General features: G+C 42.5%; 1 protein-coding gene across 1 annotated transcript in view; it reads right to left on the reverse strand.

Moving 5' to 3' along the window:
• Nucleotides 1-26,483, reverse strand: part of ANXA5 (annexin A5) — a 53,870-nt gene extending 27,387 nt beyond the window's left edge. Inside the window, exon 1 of the mRNA XM_075090177.1 lies at nt 26,221-26,483. Within this exon, the coding sequence (XP_074946278.1) occupies nt 26,221-26,284 (64 nt within the window). The 5' untranslated portion in view covers nt 26,285-26,483. The remainder of the gene's footprint in view (nt 1-26,220) is intronic.
• Between the last annotated feature and the right edge of the window lie 12 nt (nt 26,484-26,495).

The raw sequence follows: 26,495 nt of genomic DNA on the forward strand, positions 1-26,495 counted from the left end.
GTTTTTTTTAAAAAAAAAATGAAGCCAAATTTTCACACAAGGAAGAGCAACGCATTAGGTGAAGGCAGTGTTTCCCCCTTCCAAGCCCCCTCCCTGATCTTTGCACTTTCAAACACTAGTGGAATCGTACCAGGACGTAACAGTCTGCTTCCTAGTGCTTCTGCTGGCACTATGCACTTCCAATCCTTCCTTAAACAGAGCTGCAAACACCTGGAACAATAAAAAGCAATAAAATATGATGAGAAATAGAGTGGCAGTGCCTTAATGACATATTTTGCTCTGGCACAGATTGCAACTTTGCAAGCGGGGCCCTGCCGGTTCCCAATCAGCTTCAAGGCACAAATCTTGTCCATACAGGGTGAAATTTGGGGGTTGGTCTCAAAGTCACACTGTCAAAGGGAAGCGAAATGCTGAAATACCACATTGAGGCTGAATGTGCCTTGATTAAGCAACCAGAAAGTGTTCTGCAGCCAGGAAGCCAAAGTAACCTCAGAAGCACACATTATATTAGCAACCTTGCATTTCCTCGGGAGGCAAAGATAGTGTATCCCCAAATGGATGCAATCCTCTTTGGGCAGTTTTTTGCTCTGGAGGTATGTTGGCTAGTGCTGCTGTGTCAGAGCTTGCCACTTCCTTCACCTAAGCTCTTAAAAAGGAATTTTTAAAGCTACACATTAATCCAGATCTGCACAATGACAAAAAAAATCAGATTATTAATCCACATCAGGGCTTGCTCGCTGTGCATTTCTGTTCCTCCCGACAAGGTGAGGACCTGAGAGACATGTGGCTAGCCTGAAACCCTATTTATGGGACTTCACAGCATCTTTTCGCAGAGGAGGTGTCGGGAGAGAAGAAAGGAAGCCTATCATGGGGACCACCTTCATTTGTCAAACACTCTTCTCCTTTTGGGAAAACGTGGGTTTTGTTGCTTCCCAAAGAAGTGCTCCAAAAACCACCTCTTGTTCTTCAAAGTTATTGCTCTGTATATTGTTTCCCTTTTGAAGAATTAAAAAAACGCAAACTCTCAGCATAACCTGTACCTCCTGGCCTAAGTTCAAGAGCCTGTAGGCAGGACTGCACATTAATGTAGGACGGAACCAGTATGCACACGCTACCCAAAGAAGCATGATCTCACTAAACCTTCTCACTTCTGTATGAAATTCAGATACACAAGTAGGTCTAGGCATATTTCTTCAAAATAAATAAGCACGCAAATTTTCCTTGAGCACTGACCGCAGTTTGAAGTTCAAAATTGCCATTACACCATGGTTTCACAATAGAGTCATCACAGTTGTAGAAGGGAGGCAAAGATTGCATATAAGAGTCATCAGATATGTGAAATAATTAACTTGATATGGGGTTTCTAAAAGGGGCTGGAAAATCTTTTCAAAGTCTGGTTGTACCACTAAAACGCATCTGCATGTCTTTTCCAGAAGCAATGGAAAAGTCTTGGAGGATGAAAAGTTAGCACAAAAACAGTTCATTTCAAAGGCATGTCCTCCTGCAGCTGCTGTCAAGGGCAGGTTGCTAGATCACAGGAAGACCAGTAACATCGATTTTTTTAAAAAGTAAATAAATAGAAAGATAGATGGTTTGGTGTATCAAGACAGTCTTCCAGTGGGTGTCCTCATCTCCTGTCCAAAAGCACCATACATCATTTTGCTACCAATAGTATTTCTGAGCTATTACATGACACTACACAGCTGTTTTTAAGTGCATCACAGAAGAGAAAAAAAGAGCAAGGCCCATATGAAAGGAAAGTTTGCTTCTGCTATGTATCTGATGGCAGCTGAAAAGGGAAAGATCCTTCAATATATCTAACAGAGTTGGAGCACAGTAATCACATTAGCACCGTATTCACATGATACAGAAAGGTCAAGGACAGTTAGTGTCCAAGGTAAAATATTCTCGCTTAAAAAAAAAATCCCATTGCAAAATATTTAGAAAGCCTCCTGTAGAGGCTGAAGTGCAATAGGCTTACCAAGGGAGATTTTCAGGCTTGGGAAATTTCATGGAGCAGACAGTTTCCTTATGAAATTATAACTGAAGATCAATCTTAAATGCTTTTACCCACTTTAATGTCTCTCTGGAATTGAAACAGTCAAAACTGCTTGATGAAGTTTTGAAGCAAAGCAGAAGCAAAGGTGGGGGAGGAAAAAAAGAGCAATTTCAAGTTCATGCTTTGATTAATACTGACCGAGAAGAAATGGTTCTGTTCCAGACTGGGTGCCAGTGAATGGCAATTTCTCAGTCCCTCGCTTCCCTCCACTCTTACACAAGGGGAGCACACAGTTCAACTGTTAACACAAATGTAGAGAGCTTTGTGCTGCACTCTAGCACCTTGGATGCAAGGTATGAGGTGAACACTAAGAGTAATGCTATTAAAATAAGGGAGAAGAGGGGAGGGTGAGACTAGTTTACAGGCAGGGTAAAAAGTTTATAAAATTCTTTCCATGTTGCATGTGACGGCATCAGGGGCTGCTGAAGGACAGGCTAAGAGTACAAAGCAGAAGTTTTTGGGTTTTGTTGGGTTTTTTGGTTTTTGTTGCTTTTTAAAAAGCACTTTGAGACTTGCTTTGGAGACTAAACATTGGCTTATATTCCATCAAAGACAACTTCCTATAAGTGATTCATTACTTCTAATCCACAACCCATTACAGAGCAGTGCTCTGTCAGATTCTTGATTTCTCTCGGGACACCAGTACAATTTGAAAAGGTTAATAGGAGCTAAGAGCATTCATACTAGTTACAGCATCAGGCAGCTGAATTCATCTTACTGGAAAAATATTGTATTTTCTTTTAGTCAGAGGAGGTGCAGGTTTCTTTGAAATTGTCTTTAGAGAAAGAAACATCACAAGGATGTCATCAACACAATAATCTCAATTCAAGCAAAGATAAATCACTTGCGCCAGATTCCAGTACTTGTCTCAGGCCCTGGATGCTAATTTTGATTACTAGGACAGGTCCGCTGCACTGCGCTAAGGCAGGACTTGATCTCCAGGCTGCCTAAGTCTTCCTAAGAAAGAGAATTTCCATCCCGGATGACTAGTGGTATGGAATCCTCCTCTGGGGCAAAGGGAGAGAAAAGGAGCCAGGTGCTTAGGTTGTACGTCTGTATTTCCAGCTGTTCTGCACTACGGTTTACCTTGAGCAGATCACTAATGCTTTGTGCTCTACACACTTCCACGCACCAATGGCGTATGAGGGGACAGCCCATCGGTAACAGCAGAACAATTGTTTTGTCCCCTATCCAGGAACTTGAAGCACTGTGTGAATAATTTAAGAGCCATCACAAACCTTTGAGATAGCACTAAGTAACTATCAAAAGCAACCAGTGCAGGTTCAGAAAGATATTTCTCTTAACCAGGTAAGTAACTAGCTCTACTTAGGGCAGAGGAGCAAAGAGAAAAATAACTCAGTTGCATTAGCTTAATGGAAATTTGAAAGATCTGAGGAAAGAAAATAAAAATCATCCATGAGTGGTTGTCTCCCTCTCTGTGGGGAAGAGAAATAAGTATCAATTTAGCTGAAATGAAGTGGCATAATATCACTAAACAAGTTTGCATTTATTATTCCCAAACAGTTCTAAAGGAGGTCCTGTAACAAGACCTCTTTCTCATCAAGGGACCTACCATTAGCACCCCCATGACAGCCTTGAGATACAGGTGCACTATTATCCTCACTTCAAATGGAGAATAAAGATAAGCTAAGGCTCAGTGATTTCCCCAAGGTCACAGCTGGTGACTGGTAATCCAACCCAGGTTTCAAGTCACAAGCTACCAACTTTGCACTGCTCTGTTCTTTCTCTCTTTCCTTTGCTGAAGGGCCTTGGCGTCACTGAAAACTGCCTCCTTGGTTTACGTATTCACCGATGAAGGAGAAAAGAATCCATAAATTATTCTAAAGGTGCCAGGATAAGAAGCACCTTCCTACCTCCACACTCTACAAAGCTGTTCTCACCTGAAATAGCATAAGCCTTGATTCCCATAAGTAAGAGCAGAATCAGGCCCACAAAACTTTAGTGTGATTATGAGGAAATAAGTCTGGAGGCAAAACCAAAGCAAGCCACATCCACTTGTTTTCTCCTCAGCCTTTCATTAAGTTCCTAAAACATGTTGATCTCAATCTTCCAAGCCACTATTAATCAAACCCCCAAATAACAGAGTGCTTCAATTGCAGACTGCGTGAAGCCCACACCACTGGCTAGATAACCCAGCAGTTTTATCAGGAGGCACTAGTGCCTTACAGAGCTTTAACCTGGAAGCCTGGACCTTCGCTTACTTCCATTCTTTCTTTCCATAACTTTTCATATATTCCCCTGACACTGGATGTTTAGTGCTCCTGTAAACAAGGAACATTTTTAGCCATGATACATTTTGACACCTGAACTAGGACAAATCTACTTAAACTGCCAGCACATACATGAAATCTGTTTTAATTGCTCCTGATAAGTCACTGCCAATCCATGCCGACACAGACACTCTAGAGGAAAAATGCTTAATTTCTTTACTTAATTTTGAATCTCTAAAAGATGAGCAAGTCACTCAAAGGTTTATGCATGGACAAAGCCACGCAAACACAAGACTTCAGGTGTAGCCCTGTATAGAAGAAAATTCTATAAACCTTCCCTCACTTGCTCTCATACAAGGTTGAAGGGCCTGCCGCAGCCAAAATCCCAACCTTCCCCTCAAGAAAAAAAGAATCATGCACTTTTAAACAGCATTTCTTAGCATTCTCCTGTTCCCACCTTGCTCATTGCCAGGCACAAGGGCTTTTTGCCCTCCGTGGATCACTGGATCAACAGAAATAGGAGTAGGTTTCAAGTAGTAGGATATGCATTTCTTTCATAATTCTCTCTGGATCATGTTGTCAATCCCTTTCTCTATAGCAACAAATGTTTCTCTATAGCAACAAATGCTGGTATTTTGGAGGGCAGGCAGGCGTGTGTTTGTTTTAATGTAAGGTGAGATTTCCAGGTGATAATATGATGCAAGGAATCCAAGCTTTAGCAAAGCAAGGCAGCAAATATAATGGACTTCTGATAATTTGTATGTGTAGTCAACATTACCAGTAGTTTAAACTTCTCGCCCTCATCATGTTTTTAAGAGCTGTCTGTATGACAGAATATTTCTATTCTTCCTAAACTAGCTGTGTGTGTGAAAATAAACTGTTAGTTTGGGAGGAATGCCTGTGGTAACATTCCTCTAAAAAGCCTCAGTGCCTCTGCATCTCCTCTTTTGGTAGAGCTTTGTTACCTTAATTTGCATTTTGAAGCATAGAACAATTAATACAGCACACCAACAACTTCCAGTAGCAGTAACCACAGCAGAGCTTTAGATAAACTAGAGACAGGTTAGGGGCCAGGAACACAAATTACATCCTGATGCAAACTGCAGTTCTGTTTACTGAAAGGAGTTCCATTCCCACCCCAGCAAGAACATATATTTACCTATTATTCAGGTGTTCCTAAGGGCAAACCTGGTTTTCTTGATCATACTGACAGCTTTTTGTAATGCTAATTCTTCCAGAGTAGGAAGATGAATTGGAAGTCAGGGGCTTTGAGACCTCAAGTGTCTTTTCCTAGGAATTATATTGTTAAAATAATATTTATTCTTCATAAAAGCACCTTGATGGAAATCTCTACACGACAACTAATAACAGGCACTGAATCCTAAACTACATATTAGCATTGGTTTTGCAGTGTGTATGTAGCTACCGCCACGTATCCTGATCCATTTCCAGACCGAAAACCAGACTGGGTTTTGGCATTCAGATGCAACAGGGTGAGCACATTTGCAAGGGGAACCACAGACTGCCTTATGTTAGATGCCCCTCTTGCCTCCTCCTTGTACATCTGGAGCTCTTCGTTTTGTTACATCTATTTCCAATCAGTGGTTTGAATGTCTTCTCGTGGGTTGCCTGCAACACCGCTTGCTTGCCCATGTCGCAGGTCATCAAAACCCTACAAATAAAATTGCTATTACCTTTCAGGTCTGGAGGTCATTGCTCAAAAAAAGCAAACACCCAGATACAGCATGGAGCTAAGAAGGAACGAGATGTCATGACTGACCCAGCCAAATCATCTTCCCATAATGAGAAAAGAGGAGTATCCAGACCTCACTATCCCTTTGCATATTTGCCTGCACTCACAGCAGCAGATCAGTGAAAATGAGGTTAAAGAGCACTTAAGTTTTGGCACACAGCTTTTCTAAATGTGCTAAATCCTGCTCCTGTATAACTGCTCCCCTCCCAGCTCTGGACTGGTGAGACCAAGGAAAAGGGGAGAAATTCCTGCCCTGATACCTCCAACACTCTTAAAATCCTCAGGCCTTGTAGTTCCACTGCCAGAGGCAGGATCCACAGCAGCAAGCCATGAGCTGTGGAAAAAGGTGGTGCATTCACACCTGTGCGATAGCACTAGGCAAATCAGCATGTTTAAACTTTGCACTCAAACTACCAAACATGAGCAGATGCATTTTATTCTTTTAATACCCAATTTATTTGCCTCCTGGTGTTATATTATTTGCTGAAGACAGCTGCAGACATAAATTACTTTTTTTCCTTCAGCCAAAATAAATAAGTATTTATGGCTAAATAGGACTTCCCTTTCTCTGTTGTGAGCATTCACCTGGCTGAAACACTGCAATAAGAGGCAATGCAGCGAGGCTGAGCTGAGCAAAGCGAGCAGCTGTATGTCCCACAAATGGGTAGCAGCTGCTGCGCCTCTAACCACAGGAAGAAACCAGTAAACACACAAACTTCATAGCAACACCAGCCTCCCTCTGCACAGTCCCTAAGGGCAAGCAACACCCCTCCTGCCCCACATTGTGGCTCTGTGGGTCAGAGCTGCAGACAGCTTCAGCACTCACTATGAGGGGTTTTGGGACAAACTTCCAGGGTCTTACAGCAAGAGGATCAAGAAACACTCCTTTGGGATCTAGAGGCCAGAAGCCTGTATTGGTTGTGCCTGCCTAGTTCTGGAGCCCTAGCATATATAATCTGCATGAAGGCAGTGGTGACTGTCACCGTCTGAACGTGCACTGGTGGTATTTCACGGTATAATTAATATACTGCTGCGCAGAGGCACAAGCCCTCTGCTGAGGCCTGCACCAGAGGTGCAACACATAGCGTGATTCATGCATAGCTCTGCCTCAAAATTATTTTTGAATCAAAGGAAACCACAAAAAAAGAACTGTATGCCAAACAGCTCCCAATGTTAGCAGCTACAGAGCCAAGGACTTCATTAAGATGGATAACCCAGTGTAGCAGTGCTGCAATTCAAACCCAAGTTATCACAAGTTATTCTGCTGAACACAGTGACAAAGAAGGATGCCTGAATTCTGTCAGACCCACATTCCCACTCCCAACCGCTGTAGGAATTTTAGTTAATCCACGCACGTTAAAGCACTCTTAGCGGCAAATTTTTCAAAAATAGCTATGGTAATAGTCAAAGCAGAAGTGAAAACACGAATAATGTAAATGCTGACTTGCTGAAATCCCTACCCATATTTCAAACACAAAATAATACCAGTGATTTTGAAAGCAGCTTAAACTTTATAGAAAACGGGACATCTAGTGGTACTACATGGGAACTGCGGCACGGAGGAGAGAGGGTGTCTCCTCAAGCCCTCTTCCACGAAGACTGACAAAGTAGGCTAATAACAGTGATGGCACATCATAAGAGTCCTCCAAAATCCTAACACATGGCAAAATTTTATTCCAGGAGTTCATGCAACAATCTCCCTTTCTAAGTAATTAAAAACAAAAATACCGCCAAGTGATCAGGCATTCCACTCAATGGGTTGTTCTTGTATCACACACATGCTCTTTGCTTCCCTTTCTCCGCCCAAAATAGTCAAAAGGTTTACATGATGCCATCCCGCTGCATCTGAGTTATGAATTCACACTTCAAAATACAATGTTTTTGCCGTTTTTGTAATAAATTAAAGCTCTGGTGCTGGAGAAAAAGAAAGGCTTTGTTTACCTATTCTATCCCCTACACATCCTAATATTTGACCCCAGAATACTTTTGTTTATTCAGCATTCCCAGCAGCTGCAGGCAGATCCCCCGCTAACTCTGCTCTTTCAGTTTGAAACCATGAGCAGGCTTCTGTAAGTAAAATGCTCTATACTGATGGATAATCTCATGCCGAGTTTGTCTTTAACACAGGCAAAATAATTTCTGAGCTGGAAATGGGCCCAAAACAGATGCAGTAGGGTCAATGGAGGAAAAAAGAAAAGGTCCCAAGATTTTTTAATTTTTTGTAATCCAAACTTAAATGCAAAATCTTATTAAGGACTGATGACGTGTTACACATTGAAGAAATGGATTTCATGCCTGAGAAACTGCATATTAGCAAATCCCACAGTAGTGAAAAACAAATAAGGAGGAAACAGTAAAGCCTATAGATCAGTGAGGTTACTTCAGTACAGACTGCAACCAAAACCATCACAGTTCATAAAAGCATTTCATTTCTTTCTCCGCACTAGCACTGAATAGAGTTTCAGTACTTCCTAACATTCCAATAACGTCCTTCAAAGGAAAGCTGAAGGGGGAAGGATTTTCACGACAGTGAACCGTCTGTAGAGTCCAGTCATATTTCAGTCAAGCAAACCTTTTTTTAATTTGATATTCGTAAAAAGATGTCAAGCAAAACGGCTTTCAAATGGTAAATGAGAAATTCGGTCAAGCATTGGCTATGCTCAAAGGACTAAACTGGAGATACCAGATTTAAAAAATAGAAAAAGACTACTACTAATTTAATTTCTCTTTAAACTAACATTACACAGTTCCAGGAATATGTATTTACTTTAGAAGTTGAAGTATTTCTACAGAAGGTCCCAGGTAATATTTCAGTTCACAGAGCTGCAAGCTGAGACAAGCAAACAGATTTGTTTGTTACATGTCTTCTCACATCAAACACACTGCTCTGTCACAAGCATTGATGCTTGTGTTGATGCTTCAGGTCTCTTACTTCCTAAAACGTTGTCACCTTTGGGTTTTCCATGGAGCCTGCCATTACTTACAGTGCTGGCAGCAGAAAGGAGAGGTTGAAAATGAAATTTGTTTGGGGGCTCAGCACTACCAGTAAAAGCCACCAACTCGCTACCAGAGGGGAACTTTTGTGGGTTCATTAAGCAAGTTTCCTCAATCCATCTTCTAGTAACCAGCCACCCACAAGGCAAGTAAGCTTGACTCGAGGTAAAGGCTCCTTTCCCCCTAAGCAGTTTCACCTGCCTTTCACACAGCAAAAGGACAAGGGGGAAAAATGCTGGGTTTTTTCCTGAACTGAAGGCCAAACTGCAAGTTTTGATTACCTGGCATTATAACAGACTTTCTGGCAGTCTTTCAGGTTTCTGACCAGCATTTAAGTTGCAAATAACAGGGCACACAGGCATAGCTCTGAGCCCATTTGGATTTGGCTCCAGGGACCCAAAATTTTGGCTTCGGCCAGAAAGGGGCTCAAGGCAGGTGGGTCACCTCAGCCCATGCTCAGATTTTGGGAGGCATATGAGGGGATCACTAGTGATCCCCAACAGAGACTTGTGTTGTATCCCAGCCAGTAACTGTGACTGTCTGTGCATGCTCAGAGCCAGTTTATGACTCAGTTTCCCCATCTAAGAATTAGGGTAGCAGGGCTTTGCCAAACACAGCGCAAGGATAAGATGAGCGGTGTACACACAGACCAGGTGTGGCACATTTCCCTCCCAGCATTTTTAGCCATCTACAGGGTGATTGAATTCAGCTGTGTTTGAATGAGCTACCTGATGTACCTGGTGTAGAGCAGAGATGAATCATCTTTTCCTCCATGCTTACTCTTCGCACAATAATGTATTGCAGACCTCTAATTCCTCTGCTAAACATCCATAATCTTCTGACAGCTGAAGAGTCTCCAGTGATTTCATATTTGAATCAGGACAACAGACACAGACAGGTCAGTTAAAGCAGATTTCAGTAAGTCAGAGTTACAAAATTTAAAGACTTCTATTTAAACCAAACTCTGCATTTTAACATGTAAGTGGCTTACATCACTTCAACTACTGACAAATTACCATAAGTCACTCTTAATGAGATTGTCTCGTTAGGGGCTTATGAAAAGACCATGAAGATATACACTTTTTTCCCCTAACTTTAAAGTAAAAGAGGGCACCTCACCCTAAGGTGAGACACACCTCCCTCTGGCAGGAAGGTGCTAACCTGTGTTTGCAGACAAAAAAAACCTCTGTGCAGGCACTGAAACCCCCATAGAAGTACCAAGGAGTGTGTTAACAGGCCCCTCCATATCTCCACATGTGCTGGCTTAGGGCTCCCCTGGTAGACACAGGGGTGCCAAGGGCCTCCCCTCCCATTCCTGGCCCAAGGTGGCTGATTCCTCTTCAAGGGTCCAGAGGTGAAGGCAACAAGAATCCTGCACAGCCCCAGGGGCTTCCTCAAGCCCAGATTTGACAAAGCATGAGAGGTCTCATTATCTAACACTTTGTAAAATATCACTATTTTCCTGAATATTATTTGGCTAAAGAAAACAAAAAAAAAAAAAAACACAAACACATTTCCCTTCCCTCCATCGAGGTACTTCACCATACAGGGCCTCTTCTCTTTCCTATACATCAGAAACCAAGTATAGCAAAATACATATACATGGCATCTGCTTTTCCTGGATCTCCCCTGCCCCTCCCTCTCCCTGCATCCTTACCTGCTTCTCTTGACAGACACCCACCAAGTGGCTCCAGAGGGCATTGCTACTGCCCAGGTCAGCAGGCAAGCCCTGGAACACACCTCCCCAGCTCACACCTCTCTCCAGAAAACCTACCCAGGTGCCTGTCCCACTCCTCTTAATCTCTCTGTTTCCACCCTCCCCTGCAAGTAAACAAGCCAGCTCCCCTTTCTACTGGTAACACCTGTAGTTCATGCTGCTCCCTTCCACCTCCTGACCACCCCTCACTCCCCACACGGCTCCCTCTGGCTGGCAGCATCCTGGAGGGCTCACAGAAGCAGCCCTGGCCTATCCCAAAGAGTCAGCAAGCCAGTGATACTGTCATAATATGAACGTCTAAGCTGAGTTTTGGGAGGCTTTTATCAATTTCAGCATGGGAATACCGAGTATTCATCACACGTCTGATGTTACATGGCATTCACGTCATGTAGAAAGGACCGGTTTGAGTACATCAATCACCCCAAAGAAAGATAAAACAAAAGAGGAAAGATATACACCAGCAATCCTTTCTCGCCAAGCAGAATAACTAAACTTGTCTTCAGCAATCAATCAAGGCTCCAGCAAAATCTGTTCTACTAAAGATAGACTATCTTTTGTGAAAGAACGGATACCTCTGAAAACTTCATTACCATTCGTTAAGACAAAGAGTTGCCTCATGATACTCTCCTTAATGCAGCATAAATTTTAATAAGGCATGCACAAACAACCAGCTACAGAGTGGCTCACAGACTCTGCTGAGCTTTAAGGAAACAATCTCTACAGCTCCTTTTCATGTCCTGTCCTGGTATTGCGGAAAATCTCTCCTGCTAATCACACGCGGGAGAAATAGCAGCATGCATGTACAGGCTCTGGGCCTGGTTTTAAGTTTCCACCTATCATGCTCTTTCTAGTAATCACTTGTCTCACATCAGCTGCTACAAAGTCGCTTAGACAATCCAAATTGTTTCTTTGAATCACCAACTGGGTACCCAAAACACTATGAAAAGGATTAAGGTCATTGACCTAAGCTTCTTAGGTCAATACACAGACATTGCAGCCAGGCCATGGAATTAATTTTTAGCATTGTATTTGTCTTTTTTTTTTTTTAGTCTTGGTGTATTTTGTGTTTGATATAGCTGATATGCCTCCAAATTTTCTACAAATATTAGCACTATACTAATTGTAAAATTAGGACTTGTACTATATTATCAGGCACATTGATTATTAAATTCTGATATCTTGATACGTTGATAAAGAAACAGCTCACAGTAACATTAATCTGTATGAAGGATACCCAGGCATATGAAGGCTCACTTCATTTGGAAGGAAAGCACAATAAAGTCCAAGTTCAAAATGAAGAACAGAGATGTAAGGGTGTGAGTAACAGAGAGGTCTCACCTTAGTGCTAGAGTTTCCCCTGGATTCAGCCTCCACCGCTGCCTTACACTAACACAGTTCGTGTTTAACAACCCAAAATAAGGTTCATTCCTTTCAGACACTGTGGGTTGGAGGACTGCCTGTACCTGGGAAGGTCATTAAGCAGCCTCTGGATGACCACCGAGGTAGCAGGAGAAAGTGGCCTCCCAACATGGGAGGTACGGAACCATGTGGCACACACCTTCCACCCCAATCCAGCAGTTCGTGCCATTTCAGTATATACAGGGCTCCAGTCTGAACAGGGCAGACTTGTGTCCCAGCTCAGACACAGTCTGGGGTCACAAAAAGCAAAAGGTGAGAGAAAAAACCCTTGGATGAGACCTGTCCAAAGCACCAAGCAGGTGGTGGGAAACAGGCAATGAAAGGAGTCCTCATGTTTGCTGTTAGCATCTGTTAACAACCTTATCAGTTCATATTCTGCCTCCTGGCTGCGCTATTGAAAATGAAATCAAAGGCAGGCAACAGAGTACTTTTTACTCTACATCCATTTATCTTAAACAGAGCATCCCTCACTGGCAGGGGAACACACCAAGCTTGTGACCACCCCACCGCAGCAGTCTAGAGAGAGAGGTTGTGTTAGGAGGTATTTCACTAACTGCTTTAGAAAATATAAGCACAAGGAAAATAATATTTACAGGAGGGAATGAGAGATTTAGTGTTCAGCAGGAGATGCGTGCTAGCGCACACCAATTCCCAGGTGTTAAATAGGTGTGAGTATGCCTTGGTGATCTCAGCAGACTCGCAGCTAATTCAGCATTTAAAGATATTGAAAACATTATATTGAATCTTCTTGGAGGAGCAGAAGTGCCATTTACTAACACAGAGATTAAGTAAAGCCTTGTCTACAAAGAGTGGGATGAAAAGTAGTTTGTTTTTCTCTATCATCTGATACCTTCAGCAAGCACAGACTCAGGCTTTTAACCCTGTTTGCCGAGTGCTGTTTCTGTCAAGACAGGTTCAGAAAAAGAGTAAAAAATTAATTTCTAGAAAACATCCATAAAGACAGAAATAATAAACTAAGCAGACTGAGGACATACATTTTATCCTTGATTACTAAAAAAAAAATTCCAGAAAAAATGGAATATAATTTGAAGACCAATGTTATTGATGTGCTCTGGTCTGAAGAAGTTTATGTTTTTGTGAAATCAAAAATAAAGTACATGCACTTTCAAAGAGAAGTCACCTGAAGCGTATGCTGCTGAATTTCACTAAAAGTCACACTGAAAATGTATAACATTTGGAGTTGTGAGGCTTTCCTTAAACAATTCCTCCAGTTATTGTCTAGGTCTCTCATAGAACTGAATCATACTTCCATTTTTTGTAACTACATCAAGTAACATATTCCCCGTTTTCTAACACTGTCAGTCATTACCCTGAGGGAAGCTAAACTATCAATCTAACAAAAAAAAATTGTCTTCTATAAGCCCAAATCAGATGGATTGTCATACTCTGTACTGAAAGCTTTGTGCATTCAGAGTCCTTTCCAGTTATCTGAAAAAAAAAGGATCAGGTCTTTTCTGCTCACAGAGTAAGATGCAACCGCAAGACCTTGACTGACGACCTTCTTCCCTTTCAAACTTCTTCCTTACATCACGGGATCTAGAGAGCTTTCTGAAAATGGAAACAGATTTGTATCCACCCACCCGAGGCCAGGAGCTGGGACTCTCAAACCCGGTCTTCTGAGTGTGACACAAACCGCAGGAGCAGGTGGCTCATCTCAGACGTACCAGTACGCCTGAATGGAAAACCTGTTTGTCTGAAGTCCCACCAAGGCACCTCAAAACAGGTCTTAAATGAGGGTTGGAGTTTTGATAGCCCTCCACAGAGGTGAATTTTCAAAGTAAATTTTGAAAGACGCGACAACATTTGAAGGAAAGCAAAAGAATAAAGAGTTTCTTGGGAATGCCAAGAAATTAACACTACTGAGCAAGTCTTGCACAGCTGTGACTGTGAGTAGAGCTATGCTACATGTCCCTGTGAAAATACTCATACCAGATTAACCATCAGGAAAAGAAATAGGTCACTGTACTTGTTTTAGAGTATTTGCAAATGCCCAAAGTAGGACATTTCTGGCATAATTCTTCAGTCCTCACCGGAAATTATTTTGGTCCACTGAGCCTTTGTATCTGTTAATCTAGATGGGAAAAGAGGTGATTACATAGTCCACACCTCTTCATAAAAGCATAGCTTTATTCCCTTTTGTGCACCATATAGTTTTCAACATACAAACATTGCGTTCTGTGTGTTTTCCTTGGGAGATTATTTCTTGACTTAACACACCTTATCATCGAGTACTTTCTCCTGCTATTAGTTTTACTAGTCCCTATCTGTACTCTGTGTTGTTATGCCTAGTTATGGATTATGCTAAATAATTCATCTTCTTCCTCAGTGTTTACATCTTTCACGTATTTGCAGATGATCGTGTTCCCCTATAGCTGTCAGCTAACAAAAGCATACATATTTAACTACTTTATTCTTTCTTTCTAAATTCCCCAAAGGCTTTTCATTGCTCTTAGCTGAATTCCCTTGGGTTGTCAACAACGGTCTAGTAATGAGGTGTCCTGACAGCACCTGCACGTTAGGGCTGAATGGAAAGGACACCTCACCCCCTCGGAGGGCAGGATTCCTATGCCTATGCAGTTCAGCAACACACAAGATGCTTTCGTTGCTTTGCAAACTCAGGATTAATTTGCTACTAATGATCACACCTTGTATTTCTCTTGCCCTGCAGTTTATTTGTTTCCATCTTCCCAAGATGATTCATCTGCCTAATCTTTTAGAGCATTCAGCTTACTTCTGACTCTTATCACTGATTAAAGAAAATGATGCACGTGAAGTTTGACACTGGGAATTTAAAAACTTCCCAGAAGAGCTCTGGACCGTGGGACAGGCACTCTTTGCACAAGGGGTGGCCTGTCCTCTTTTCTGAGCAAAAGGACAAGGGGGAGCATCCATCTCCATTTGCAAAAATAATCAGATACAACATCAGTGCAGAAAAGCTTGGCCTCCGTTCATCTTTCTGCCCTGTGACCGTACCACAAGAGGGGAAGGTGTTGCCTCCACAGCTGTGCCCTAAAAATCCCTATCAAGAAATGGAAATTTGTTTGAATGGTGCTGATGTTTGATGCCCTTGGGTGTGTGACGTCAGACAACTCCCCTGGTTGTCCTTCCAAATTACACTGCGGGTGACAGCATTGAGGTATGGAGATTACTTTCAAAGAGCGCTTGTCTTACTCCCATTGTAAGTCTGGGGTATTTATTCCTACACTGCAGGTATTTGTGAAATTAGGACATTTGAGATGCAGTACTGATACCACAACAAGACAAAATGAAGAACTGATAATCCTTCAACTTCTAAATGTTTAACTGAGTAAGTCCCCCAAACTTTTCTATTGCATTGCATTGGTGTAAAGTGCATATATGTCAGAGGAAAATCATCTATTAGTTCCCATTTTCCAGATAAAGGTAACTCAGCCTGTGCCCTGTTAGTCACACTTGTGAAGCCTCATTACAAAAATCAGATTACCTCTGTTTCATGCAATAGAGTAAGTATGAAGTGCTTCTGCAAACCAAGTTATTAAAAGCACCCCAACCATTTGCATTACTTGAAATACTTCAATACCCTTCAATACCCTTGCACTCTCTACAGGCTCTTCCCCACATGCCAATCACTCAGGTGTGAGCTGGAAAGGAGGGCTCAGACTCACTGCAGCAAGGGCTGGGGAGCCAGAATATTGTATGGACACTGTGGACTCTAACAGTGGCCTCATCCTCACAGAACACTGCCTTGCAACAGAGAAATGCACGGCAGGCGTGAATAAGGCAGACCATGTACGCGAGGCACTTGTTTGAATTAGCAGCATTCTGCCCTGTAAAATACACCCCACGGCAATACCTGCCTGCTCTTCCACAGCCAGACCACTCCCAATAGCTGCTATCTAATGTGACCTAAAAAAGAACCCCCAAACCCCATGCATTTAAATAAGAACACACCAGCCGTGTAGTACTTCTCAAATATTTTCCTTTTGCTGAGTTTACTGCACAGCTGTTAACACCTACCTGTAACTCCTCGATGTGTGATAGAATCATTAAGGTTGGAAAAGACCTCTAAGATCATCGAGTCCTTCCTTTCAGGACAAATCTGTGTCCACCCTTTGCTGTGGTGCAGGAACTCACTTGAGAGCTTTACCTCCTTGCCCTGCATAAGTGCAAAGTGGTTCACTTTGGTGTCTTACAATTGCCACCCCGACTGCTCAGTAACCTCAAACCTAATGTAGTGCATTACCAAGCAGTCTCCCTTTGCCTCGCGGACCCAGCACGTATCTATGTGCCATTCCATCTACCAAGTCATTCCCAAATCCTCCTCTCATAGAGTTTTATACTGATGAACATGGGCATGGTGAGAGGCTCTGTAAATAAATGACTGGATCAAAACTTGTGTCAGGGCGCAGGCCATACACAACCACAGAACTCACACTTGCTTGAGCTCCCTCTCTGAAAGCCACTATGGTACAGAGAGCTAGCAAAAACAACGCTGTAAGAGGGCAACCAAAGGTCTGCCTCAAGCACAAGTTTCCTAAAGGCCCGGTGGCTACGTTCCTTCCTTCATGCCCCCCCCATGCCCAGCAGAGGGTGGGGGCAGTCAGCAGGAGGGTGCACCATGCCCCAGGGATCCCTGGCCAAACCAAGTGGACACCAGCGGTCCCTGGGGACATCTGGGGTGGGGAGAGGTGGGATGTTGCCAGGTCTGTCCCTACCTACAGGGGGTGAAGCCTACTTAGCTTTTTAGTCATATGAGGGAAGAACTCCTGTGGAATAAAAGGAGGAAAAATGGGTTAGGTGTGGTTAAAGTAAAAAAAAAAAAAAAAAGTCATTTAAAATGGTGAGCGTCCTCTTCTGCATTGGAAAACACTAAATTTAAAAATACTCTAATCGGGTCAAATTCAGATCTCCGTATGCCGAAGTAAAGCCAACAGAACCTCTCCCGCAAAGAGGCCCCGCTCCGGCGGGGGCAGAGCGGGAGCGCGGAGCGCGCCCGGCCGGAGCCTTCCCGGGGGACGCGGGGAAGGGGAGGCGGCCCCGGGGGCAGCCCCCCCGCCTCGTCCCTCCCTGCTTCTCGCCGCCCGGAGAAGCGTCGGACTCACCTGCGGGGCGGCCCGAGGCGAGGGCAACGGGCGGCTCACAGCTCCCGGGAGGCACCCCAGGGCTGCCGCGGCGGCGGGCGGCGGCGCGGGGGGGCGCCGGGGGCGCTGCCCGCCGAGCCCCGCAGCTGCCGGAGGAGCAGGCAGAGCAGCAGCAACAGCAGCAGCAGCAGCAGCAGGAAGAGCGCCAGGTAAAGGAGCAGGTTGAGCTCCCACTCCATGCCGCCCGCGGCACGGCTCGGCTCCCCGGCCAGCCGCCCGGTGCCGGTCGAGCCGCCGCTCCTCTCGCCGCCCGGAGCCTCCTCCCCTGCGGCAGGGCGGAGAGGGGCACCGGGGCCCCCGCGGAGTCGGTCCTTGCCTTCAACCCCCGCCTCTGCGGCACCTCCCCGCCCGGGCAGGGCAGCACCGGTGCCCTCTGCACCCACCGCCCCGCACCCACCTCGGCAGCTGTGACTTGTAGGACCTCGGGCGCGGGTCCCCTCTTAGAGAAATGATGCTCCGAGACCACTCCTCGCCACCCAGAGAAGCTCGCTGGGGTGACCCGCTTCCAAACTGAGCCTCCAGTTCAAACTGAAATGCCCACGTAGTGGTGGTAGCAGCATCCATCCTCCCCACCTGCCCAGCCTGCATTTCACACTCGTCCACCAGCGCAGGCCAACCAGTTCTCAACTTAGTGGGCATCAGAAAATGTCCCTCTCCTTGAAGACAGCTGAGAACCGTTCCCTTGGCCAGGAGCGAAAGCACTTGTCAGATATTGCCACGGGAATAGAAAAGTTACTTAAGATTTTTGGCCACTTGACTCAGATTTGTATTGCTAACATCTGGCTGTCAGTCAGGTAATGCAGCCACTGCCCTTAGAGCCAAGGGACACACCAGGGACACACATCTGGCATGACCTAGCAGCTCCTGCATCTGCTTTCACAAACGCTCTGCTCAGTGCTTGAGCCTCCAGACTTAAAAAAGACAGGTTAGTGAGGAACACAATTGCAGGAGCAGCTCACTGGCCCCTTCGAGACAGCGGCACCCGTCGGAACAAAAAAATCAGACTTGTTTCACACTCTTAAACTGTTGTATCGGATCTCCCTCTACTCCTCCCACTCCTCAAAGACCACTAGTGCACCCAGGCTGCCGGAGAGCAGATGAGGCGAATGGGGTGGAGGGATGTCATCTTGCTGTGATCCTCGCAGAAAACCCTACCTCACTTTTTGGCTACCACCTGTCTGCTTGCCGACAGGATTCATCTCAGCCCAAGTCACATCCCCAGTGCTTCCATGGATTTATAAGCATTGGAACTGAAATTTCACAGGGTGAACATAACCACTGCGGCATATATTGCAAATTTTGTCAGGGCCATAGAAAGTGTATTAATTCCTGAATAAATACATCGAAAATTTGCATAAATCCTACTTCATAAAGCCTCCCAAATTCTTAATTTAAGTATAGCATTATGGCAAGTTTGAGCTAAGGAGGTAACTACGTATTGGGTCACCATTTTACACCAGATCTTCTATCCTTATTTGACCTCTAGAATAATACTTCATAATAATGCTCAATAAACAATTCAAAGCAAATTGGAAAATGATCATTCACCTTTTGCTGAAGTAGTGAAAGTTCATTCTGACATCTTCATCAATACTGCAGAAAACATTATCTGGCAGAGGCGGAAAGGCCACCACCCATCATTCTCCAGCGCTCACACATCTTGCCTTTGTGTTCTCCTCAGGCACAATAAGTACCACTTTCCCACTTCACTTGTGTTATTAGTGAGGAATTGAACTACTCAAAACACAGTTTTCTTATCAGTGTTTCTTCGCAAGGAATTAAGAATTAGGATGTTTGGGAAATATGGCAAGATTAACTCATTTGATACGCACAGAATATTGATCAGAAGCTCCATGAAAGACAATCTGCGCTTGTGCAAGAGGTACTGATGATACAATGGCTGTTGTACACGAGAGTGACACTTCTAAACCACGCTTCTAACCCTCAGCAGTGACTGCGTTTTAAGATACAATTGTAAAATCGAGGTTGTATTTAAAACCAGTTGAATCAACAAATATATACATTGTTTAGAGGTTTTATGGCCAAAACAGAATTCTGAAATGTCTTAAAGCTGGAAGAGAAATATGTATGTAGTATGGAAGAGAAATAGTTCATCTTCTTTCACTATTGAAATGGTTTATAATCCTATAACTAAATAATGCAGGCTGTTTCTTATAGTCTGTAAAGGAAAGTATAACACACAACCTGAATAAGCAGGAATGCTAGCGTTCCTCCCCAATCCTTACTCCTCATATAAAGAAGCAGTAAGGCTCTACAGAACAACGGCAACAGAATTCCTTAGAAGAGGCATGTGCAAATATTTTCTAAAATGTATCTCCCAATACAAAAGAAAAATTCTCACTTCAAGATTTATTAGTCTCAGAAGAGGTCATCCATATATATATGTATGTATATAGAAAAACAAAAATGCCTGGAAAAGACTACGACTTTCAGCCTTTCAAGGCAGCAAGCAGGCAAGATTAATTTCTGGTGTGTAACACATACTTGGAAGCTGAATAAGCAGGAGAAATAATTGAAAAGACCTGTTCTGATTTAATGGTTTAACTTGATCACTTATTATTTATCCCGCTTATCTTTGGGCTGATACCACCTTTCCTGTAATTGCATCAAGACATGCTGTTCTAACATGGTTACCACTGGCAATGTGGCATGTGCACAGTCAGATTTTCTCATCTCATGTTTGTAACCAAACGTACATATTCATTCAGTTACCCCTGAGTCACAATGGCGCTTTGGAGTATCCAGGAACGGGGATGATACTGGTTTGTCAGAGCTGCAAACCTGGGCAGATTCAATTCTTAGGCAGCAGAAATCCAGGTCACGTTATCTCAGCGCTTCATAGATACTTCTTCCACCAGTACACCAGCAGCAGCGTGATGAAGACTAGCAGAACTGTGGACTGCGAGACGGGTAGCACAACACTGAACTGAATTATTCAAAATAATCCAGGTTTCAAAAGAGAAAATTATCCCTCAATTTTATGAAATGGGCTATCATCTCTTACAGATCAGATGTGACCTATAAGCTTTTCAGTACTCTGGATTTCCTCTGCGTTGTAGGAGTCTCAATATATGGGATGAGATCACATGTATATGGTAGCAGTAAACATTTTCTGTCTTCTTTTCCAACTGAAAAAAAAATGTTTCCAAATCAGTACTCACTTCAGTTTCACACTCCTGAGTTCTTGTATCAAGCCAGCATTTAACCTGCCTGATGAGTAATATTTAAGAGCAGAATATGAAAGTGCTTTTTTTCCCCACAATTTTTATTTATTTTTGCCTACTCTATATGAAAGCAAACTACAGTTTCTACTTTAACACAAACATTTGTTACTTTTAAAGATAATTTGAAGATGCTTCTGAAAGGTTTGAAAATCTTAAACACCACTAAAATCTTAATCTTTAAAATCTTAATCCAGACATTGGTTTTGTATATTCAGAGCCTTCAACTCTAGCTGTAGCGATTTTGACTTAATGTGACGCTTAACTCAGCAACTGTTTTTTCACCTGAATCAATAAAAATCATGAACGCAGTTTGTCTGAAGACAGAGAAATTGCAGGACGTGGCGACGGCAGACCTCTTGGTATTTAGCTATTGTGCTGAGACTCAAAGCTGCAGATTAATTAATTGTACTCACACGGTGGCAGTACAGCACTTCGCCCATTTCAGTAGCTCTTTGGAAGACCACAGAGCGGAACAGGCTGCAGCAGCAAAAAAAGAAGGGGTTCATTTATTTTCTCCTAACTTTGTTGCTTGTCTAGAATCCAGCCTTGCGAATACTTCCCACTCTCCTGAAAGGATCACTGAGAGCTGGGAAGTGCTGAATGTAGCACTGTCTACAGGATCAGAACTTTTGGTGGGATTCTTTGGTGCAAAAAACTTCTATCATGAGAATAATAAAACCCAGGAGTTTATGTGAAGGCTAAGTATGGGTGGCAGCTGCAAGAATATTTTGGGGGTTACTCAGAAATCTAGCCTATGAAAGATGATCAAGCAAATACCAAGCAAGTAGATGAAGCAGAAGTTATTACCAACTTGCTTTAAGCCGGTGTTTGGATGATTTGCTGACAGTTCCGGGTTGCTTTTCTGGAATAAAATTACTTTAGCATATATATTAGGAAACTACTTTCCTAAATTTTAGCCGTGCAACCTGTGACACCTTCCTTCCAATAAGGGACAAACGTGCTTCCGGCTGTGCTTCAGATGAAAAGCTTGTTTAAGCGCTTCTCTGGACGAGGGCCAGAATACCCTGGACCTCACTGCACCAAGCCAGTATGCAAGCTGTACTGTTCGTGCTTGATTTCTGCTGGCTGCATTGCTTGCAGTGATTACCTATCCTCCCACCCGCGTGGAACTCTTATCTGTTTCAAAGCCTCAGAGGCTCTCATAAAAACAAATTAAAAATTATATTATTACATCTATGCAGAGCATTTCTTTCCAAATAATCTTGTAAGCTAAAATACTGTATACATCACGTTGTGCATACAGTTGTAAATGCGTATAGTGGAGGCACCGGAGAGCAGGACTTGCAGCTAACTAGCAAAGGCACATTACAGTTAAGGCTACCATGAAAAGAGAAGATCAATTTTTTATTTACTTTTATTAGGCCATAAAACATGGTTGCTGGAAGCTTGCTGTCAAGATGCTGAGATTCTGATGCGGTTTGTTTTTTTCTTCAGTCCTCAAATATGATTTTCCCTCATAGCTCAGTTCGGTAAGATAATCCAATTCAAGCATTTCAGCCTACAGAGCATTCATCTCAAATGAAGAAACGCTTCTACGTGGGCACAATAGATCATTAGGCTCTTCTTTCCGACAATTCCTGCTTTAGCCTAAGTGCCTGTGATTTATTCACTCACTTTTTCACTCTGCAGTGTAAAACACTCATTCCTTTTCTTTCTGGTTTCAAACACCCAGAGTACTTCTATTACTTGATTACACTTGTAACACTGCCTTCCACTGTACAGAAATGCAGTAATTGCTCAACTTCTATCTCATTAACCTATTTTATTGACCTTATTTTCCATGTAGCCTGCTTCAGTTTTCCAGCACTGTGATTTTATGCCTCCTTAATTTATGCATGAAAATTCTTTACCCTTCCTAGTACATGTGCGCCCACAAAATCTGCAAAGTAGACTTTCTGCAAAGAAGATGCCATAAATCAAAGGACATAGCTGATTTCCAGCCCCACGCCCCAACTCGGTTCCCCTGGAACCGCATTCAGCTCCTCCTGAAGTTCACCATCAAATTCTCTGTGTGCTAATCCTGAATAGGACCAGAGTCAGAAGAATCTACTACGCCTCCCCAGCAATAAAGGTATAATTAGCGCTTCTGGAAATGTTTCTGACAGAATATGTATTAGGGCAAGAAAACCTGATGCAAATGACTGACAACACTGTTGAATGTTCTGGTTTAGTGTAAAAAATGTGACTCCTTTGAAAATACTATTTCATCAAAGCTGTTATAAAACTTCTGCAACAAAGCTGTTGCTGTGATTTGCTAAGCAATAAGACTGCAACTCCTCACCAGCCCAAACACTCAGTAACTCACTTATGTCAAAAGGAGTGATCCCAAAGGGCATGCTGCCACCAGCCTGACAGATCAAGGCACGTGACAGTTCACCAGGAGAGCTGGGACAGGAATATTTCCCACTCTAGCCCCAAGCACAAATCTCAGAATATGCCCAAACTGACATTTTTGAAATTGATGGAGAGTAACATAGTTTAGAAGGCTCCTACAAATGATATAAACCCTTCCAAGGTTGTTGATAGAAACTGAAAAGTTTCACAAAAAATTGTTTCATTTTGAAATGAAAACTACTGCCATGTTTCATAAAACTAGTTTTTGTTTGACTGCTCTATTGAGCAACCACTTAGAGTAAAAATTCCACTGTCTATATTCCTTGTGAGATTAGTACATTTTAACCTATATGAATGATTTGTTGAGTAATGCATCTATTTCCAGATTTCAATTCTCTTTCTCAAGGGGTAGGCAAGATAAACATTTTTTTGAGGAGTATCAAAGTGATTTTAAGTGTTACCATTCTCTTGCAAAGCCTGCAAATGAAAACATAACAAAACCATGCTAGTGAATGAGAACCAAGTAAAATTGATTCATTTATCATTACAAAGATAAGCAAAATGCTGACTAAATAACACAGTGAAAGCTAAGCTACTCAGTGAGGCCCTTTTCTGATCAATATCTGAACTGCTGAATAGTGCAGAATGCCCCGTTTAAGTGTGAAATTCAACCCCATCACCTCTTCTATAGAAGCTATCAGAATCCAGCTAAGCTGAAAAATGCTTAAATTCAATTGCTGGCCCACAATGATGGAACCGAATACAAATACTCATGTTCCAGTTTTCTCGCTTGGAGCGCAAAACCCAGTGATTCCAAATGGAGCTGATAGTAAGCAAATAGGCTATGAGCCTATGCTCCTTTAAACCATTGCAAATAAGAAGAAACTATCCTGAAATTCTTGCAAATCAAGGATGCGGAAACAAAGCTCAGGTCTTGGGAGTCCATCTCTTCTTAAAAAAGTAGATGGTCTCACTCACATTTTCAGATAATTGCTAATTTATTCATGATAGTGATTGCCAACATTACACTTATCCACTTATCCAGTGAGTTGTACTTTTAACCCCAAAAGAAAACCAGAGGAAAAGGCAGAAATAAATAGTAAGGCAAATTGGATTTAATGTGGGTTACTGCAACAGAGGTGGAGACAATTCATTGAGAGAAGTGCTTACATCAATGTCCCTCGCATTGTAAACAAACAAGATCAACCTCTGAGAAAGACTGCCCTGGTTGCAAATTTAGCCTTACTGTGCCTGTATGGTCTTTGCCTGCTATTCAACAGACATTCGTTTTTTCAATGGAGAAAAAAAAAAGATGGTATTGTTTTCAGTGTGCATTACGTCTTACCATAAGTTGATAAAACAGCACAGTACAGCACTACGTCCCACCACCTTTCATATGAAACGTTCCACAAAGACACTTCCTCCTGCTTGGAAGCTGCCAGCTTTCCAAACCAAGTCAAGCTTCTGCAGTTCAAACAGGGATCTCTCTGTGCTGTGCATCATCACCACTAATAATCTGGCTGCCTGCCAGATCAGGTATCTAGTGAAACTGATGCACCCTCAACCATTTTGTGGGTTTATTGGATAGCCCTTTAATCTGAATTTAGAAACAAACAACAGCAAAGAAATCATCTAGTTCACTTCCATTCAGCCACTCGAGCTGTGCATGCCTGATAAAATACTTAGAACTGCTCCTAACCACTAACGTCAATACCTTTGAATACACACAGGACTCTGATCCTGAGGAATGAGATATCTAATTTAAATAAAGCCCAACAACTTTGCAGCATTGCACAAACAGCTTAAGTTCCTCATGGGAGAATGTAACCATCCTGATATCTGCTGAAAAGGCAGACCGTGTTTACCAAGCAAATTCCATTCATTGAGGTGTTAAATGATTTCAGATCTCATTTAATAATATAAAATGACTGAATTTTTTTCACAATACTGCTTCCAACAAATACTATGACATGGGTCAAAACGGGCTCCTAATAAGTATACAGACAACTACAAAACGACAGCACACAAGAGATGTAATAAGTACTCAGAGTGGTAATTTATGGCTTTAGCTTGCATTTCCTTTAACATGCAAACAATTGTAGTACTTCTTCAATGCAACTGAAGTGTCTGAAATTTGTAGTGAGTTTCTGTGAAAGCAACATGAAGACTTCAGCACAACAAACGAAATACATCTGTGTGATAGGAAAGGATCTACAGTAACATACTGGGCAAAATGTTTAAATTAGACATTGAGAATGCAAAGCTTATGGTTACATCCCACTTCTTTCAGAAATCTGCCTTTTTTATTATACAACTTACATATTTGCAAAATATTTCCACAAGTGTTTCCCAAGGTTTATTTTACACATCATATCTGTCGGCTAATAATAAACAACTCAAAATATACTTGCTTTCTGTAATTTAGAAACACTGTTTAACAGTTTACCCAACTGCACATAACTTGGAAATTAGCTCTGTAATTAAAATTATCACTTAGAAAATAATTTCCTTTGTATCAAATCTTAAGTGATTGCAAGTCACTAGTACCTAACCTTCACTTTTCAAGTAAAAAGCTGCACCAAGCAAAGCACAGCAGGACTTAGGGCTACTAATACAGAGCAAACTTGGTCCCAGTGGAAGCATTTTTTCTCAGTGACTGCAAAGCATCCAGAATTTAACCTCAAGCCTTCACTAATGAATATTATCACTGAATTGAAACAGTAAAAAAAGCAAAACCAGACAGAATTTCTACCTAAAGACTGCCAGTTAAACTCCAAGGAAAATATCCAATCAACCATGTAGCTGGGATGAGAGAGAACCTTACTGCAAATGGTATCATATTTGTGGTTAGAGAAAAAGTTGGAAGTGTTGCATCATTTTTGTCCCTGATTGTTGCTTCACATTTAGTGCCATTTGGAAGAGCTATTTGCTTATTTTTGTCCCTGCAGAAAGAGGATCTTTCTGAAATCTCATCAACATTCTTTTACACTTAATATTTGTGACAATATTAATTTAGCCTAACCTGAAAATATAAAACCAGCATGGAAAAATCAGACAGCACTTGTCTTAACTCGCACAAACTTGGAAGCTTCTGGAATGTGACCCTCTCTTCAGTTTGCACTAGAATTTCATTGTGTTAACAAGGTTTAAAAAGGCGGTATAACTATGATATTTCAACAATTTTGTGTGAGAAAGGTCAGAGCGTCTGGGATTTAACATTGGTGGGAAGATAGAGCAATCAATTTTCTCGTTTCAACTCAAACTAAGCATAAAAGCCACTTGTAAGGGCCTTGAGTTTTTACTTACAGGCAACACTTGAGAACAAGAGGAAAGGATGTCCTTCTGACAAATTTTGGAGCTTTTGCCGCATTACTGACTACAGCACTAACTGCCTTCCTCGCGTTACCAGCTTGGCTGTTTTCTAAGGACTGCAGGAACACGCACATCTTGAAGACCAGACACTACAACAGCGTTAATCACTCATAACGTCTGGGGACGCCGTTTTTTAAATCCGGGCGGTTCCCCCAACGACCGGCCCTTTGCCACAGCCCCCGCGGTCTCCGTCCCTTCGGCCGCTGAAG

The sequence above is a fragment of the Phalacrocorax aristotelis genome, chromosome 4, assembly GCF_949628215.1.
Source record: "Phalacrocorax aristotelis chromosome 4, bGulAri2.1, whole genome shotgun sequence".
In the NCBI taxonomy this organism is placed as follows: domain Eukaryota; kingdom Metazoa; phylum Chordata; class Aves; order Suliformes; family Phalacrocoracidae; genus Phalacrocorax; species Phalacrocorax aristotelis.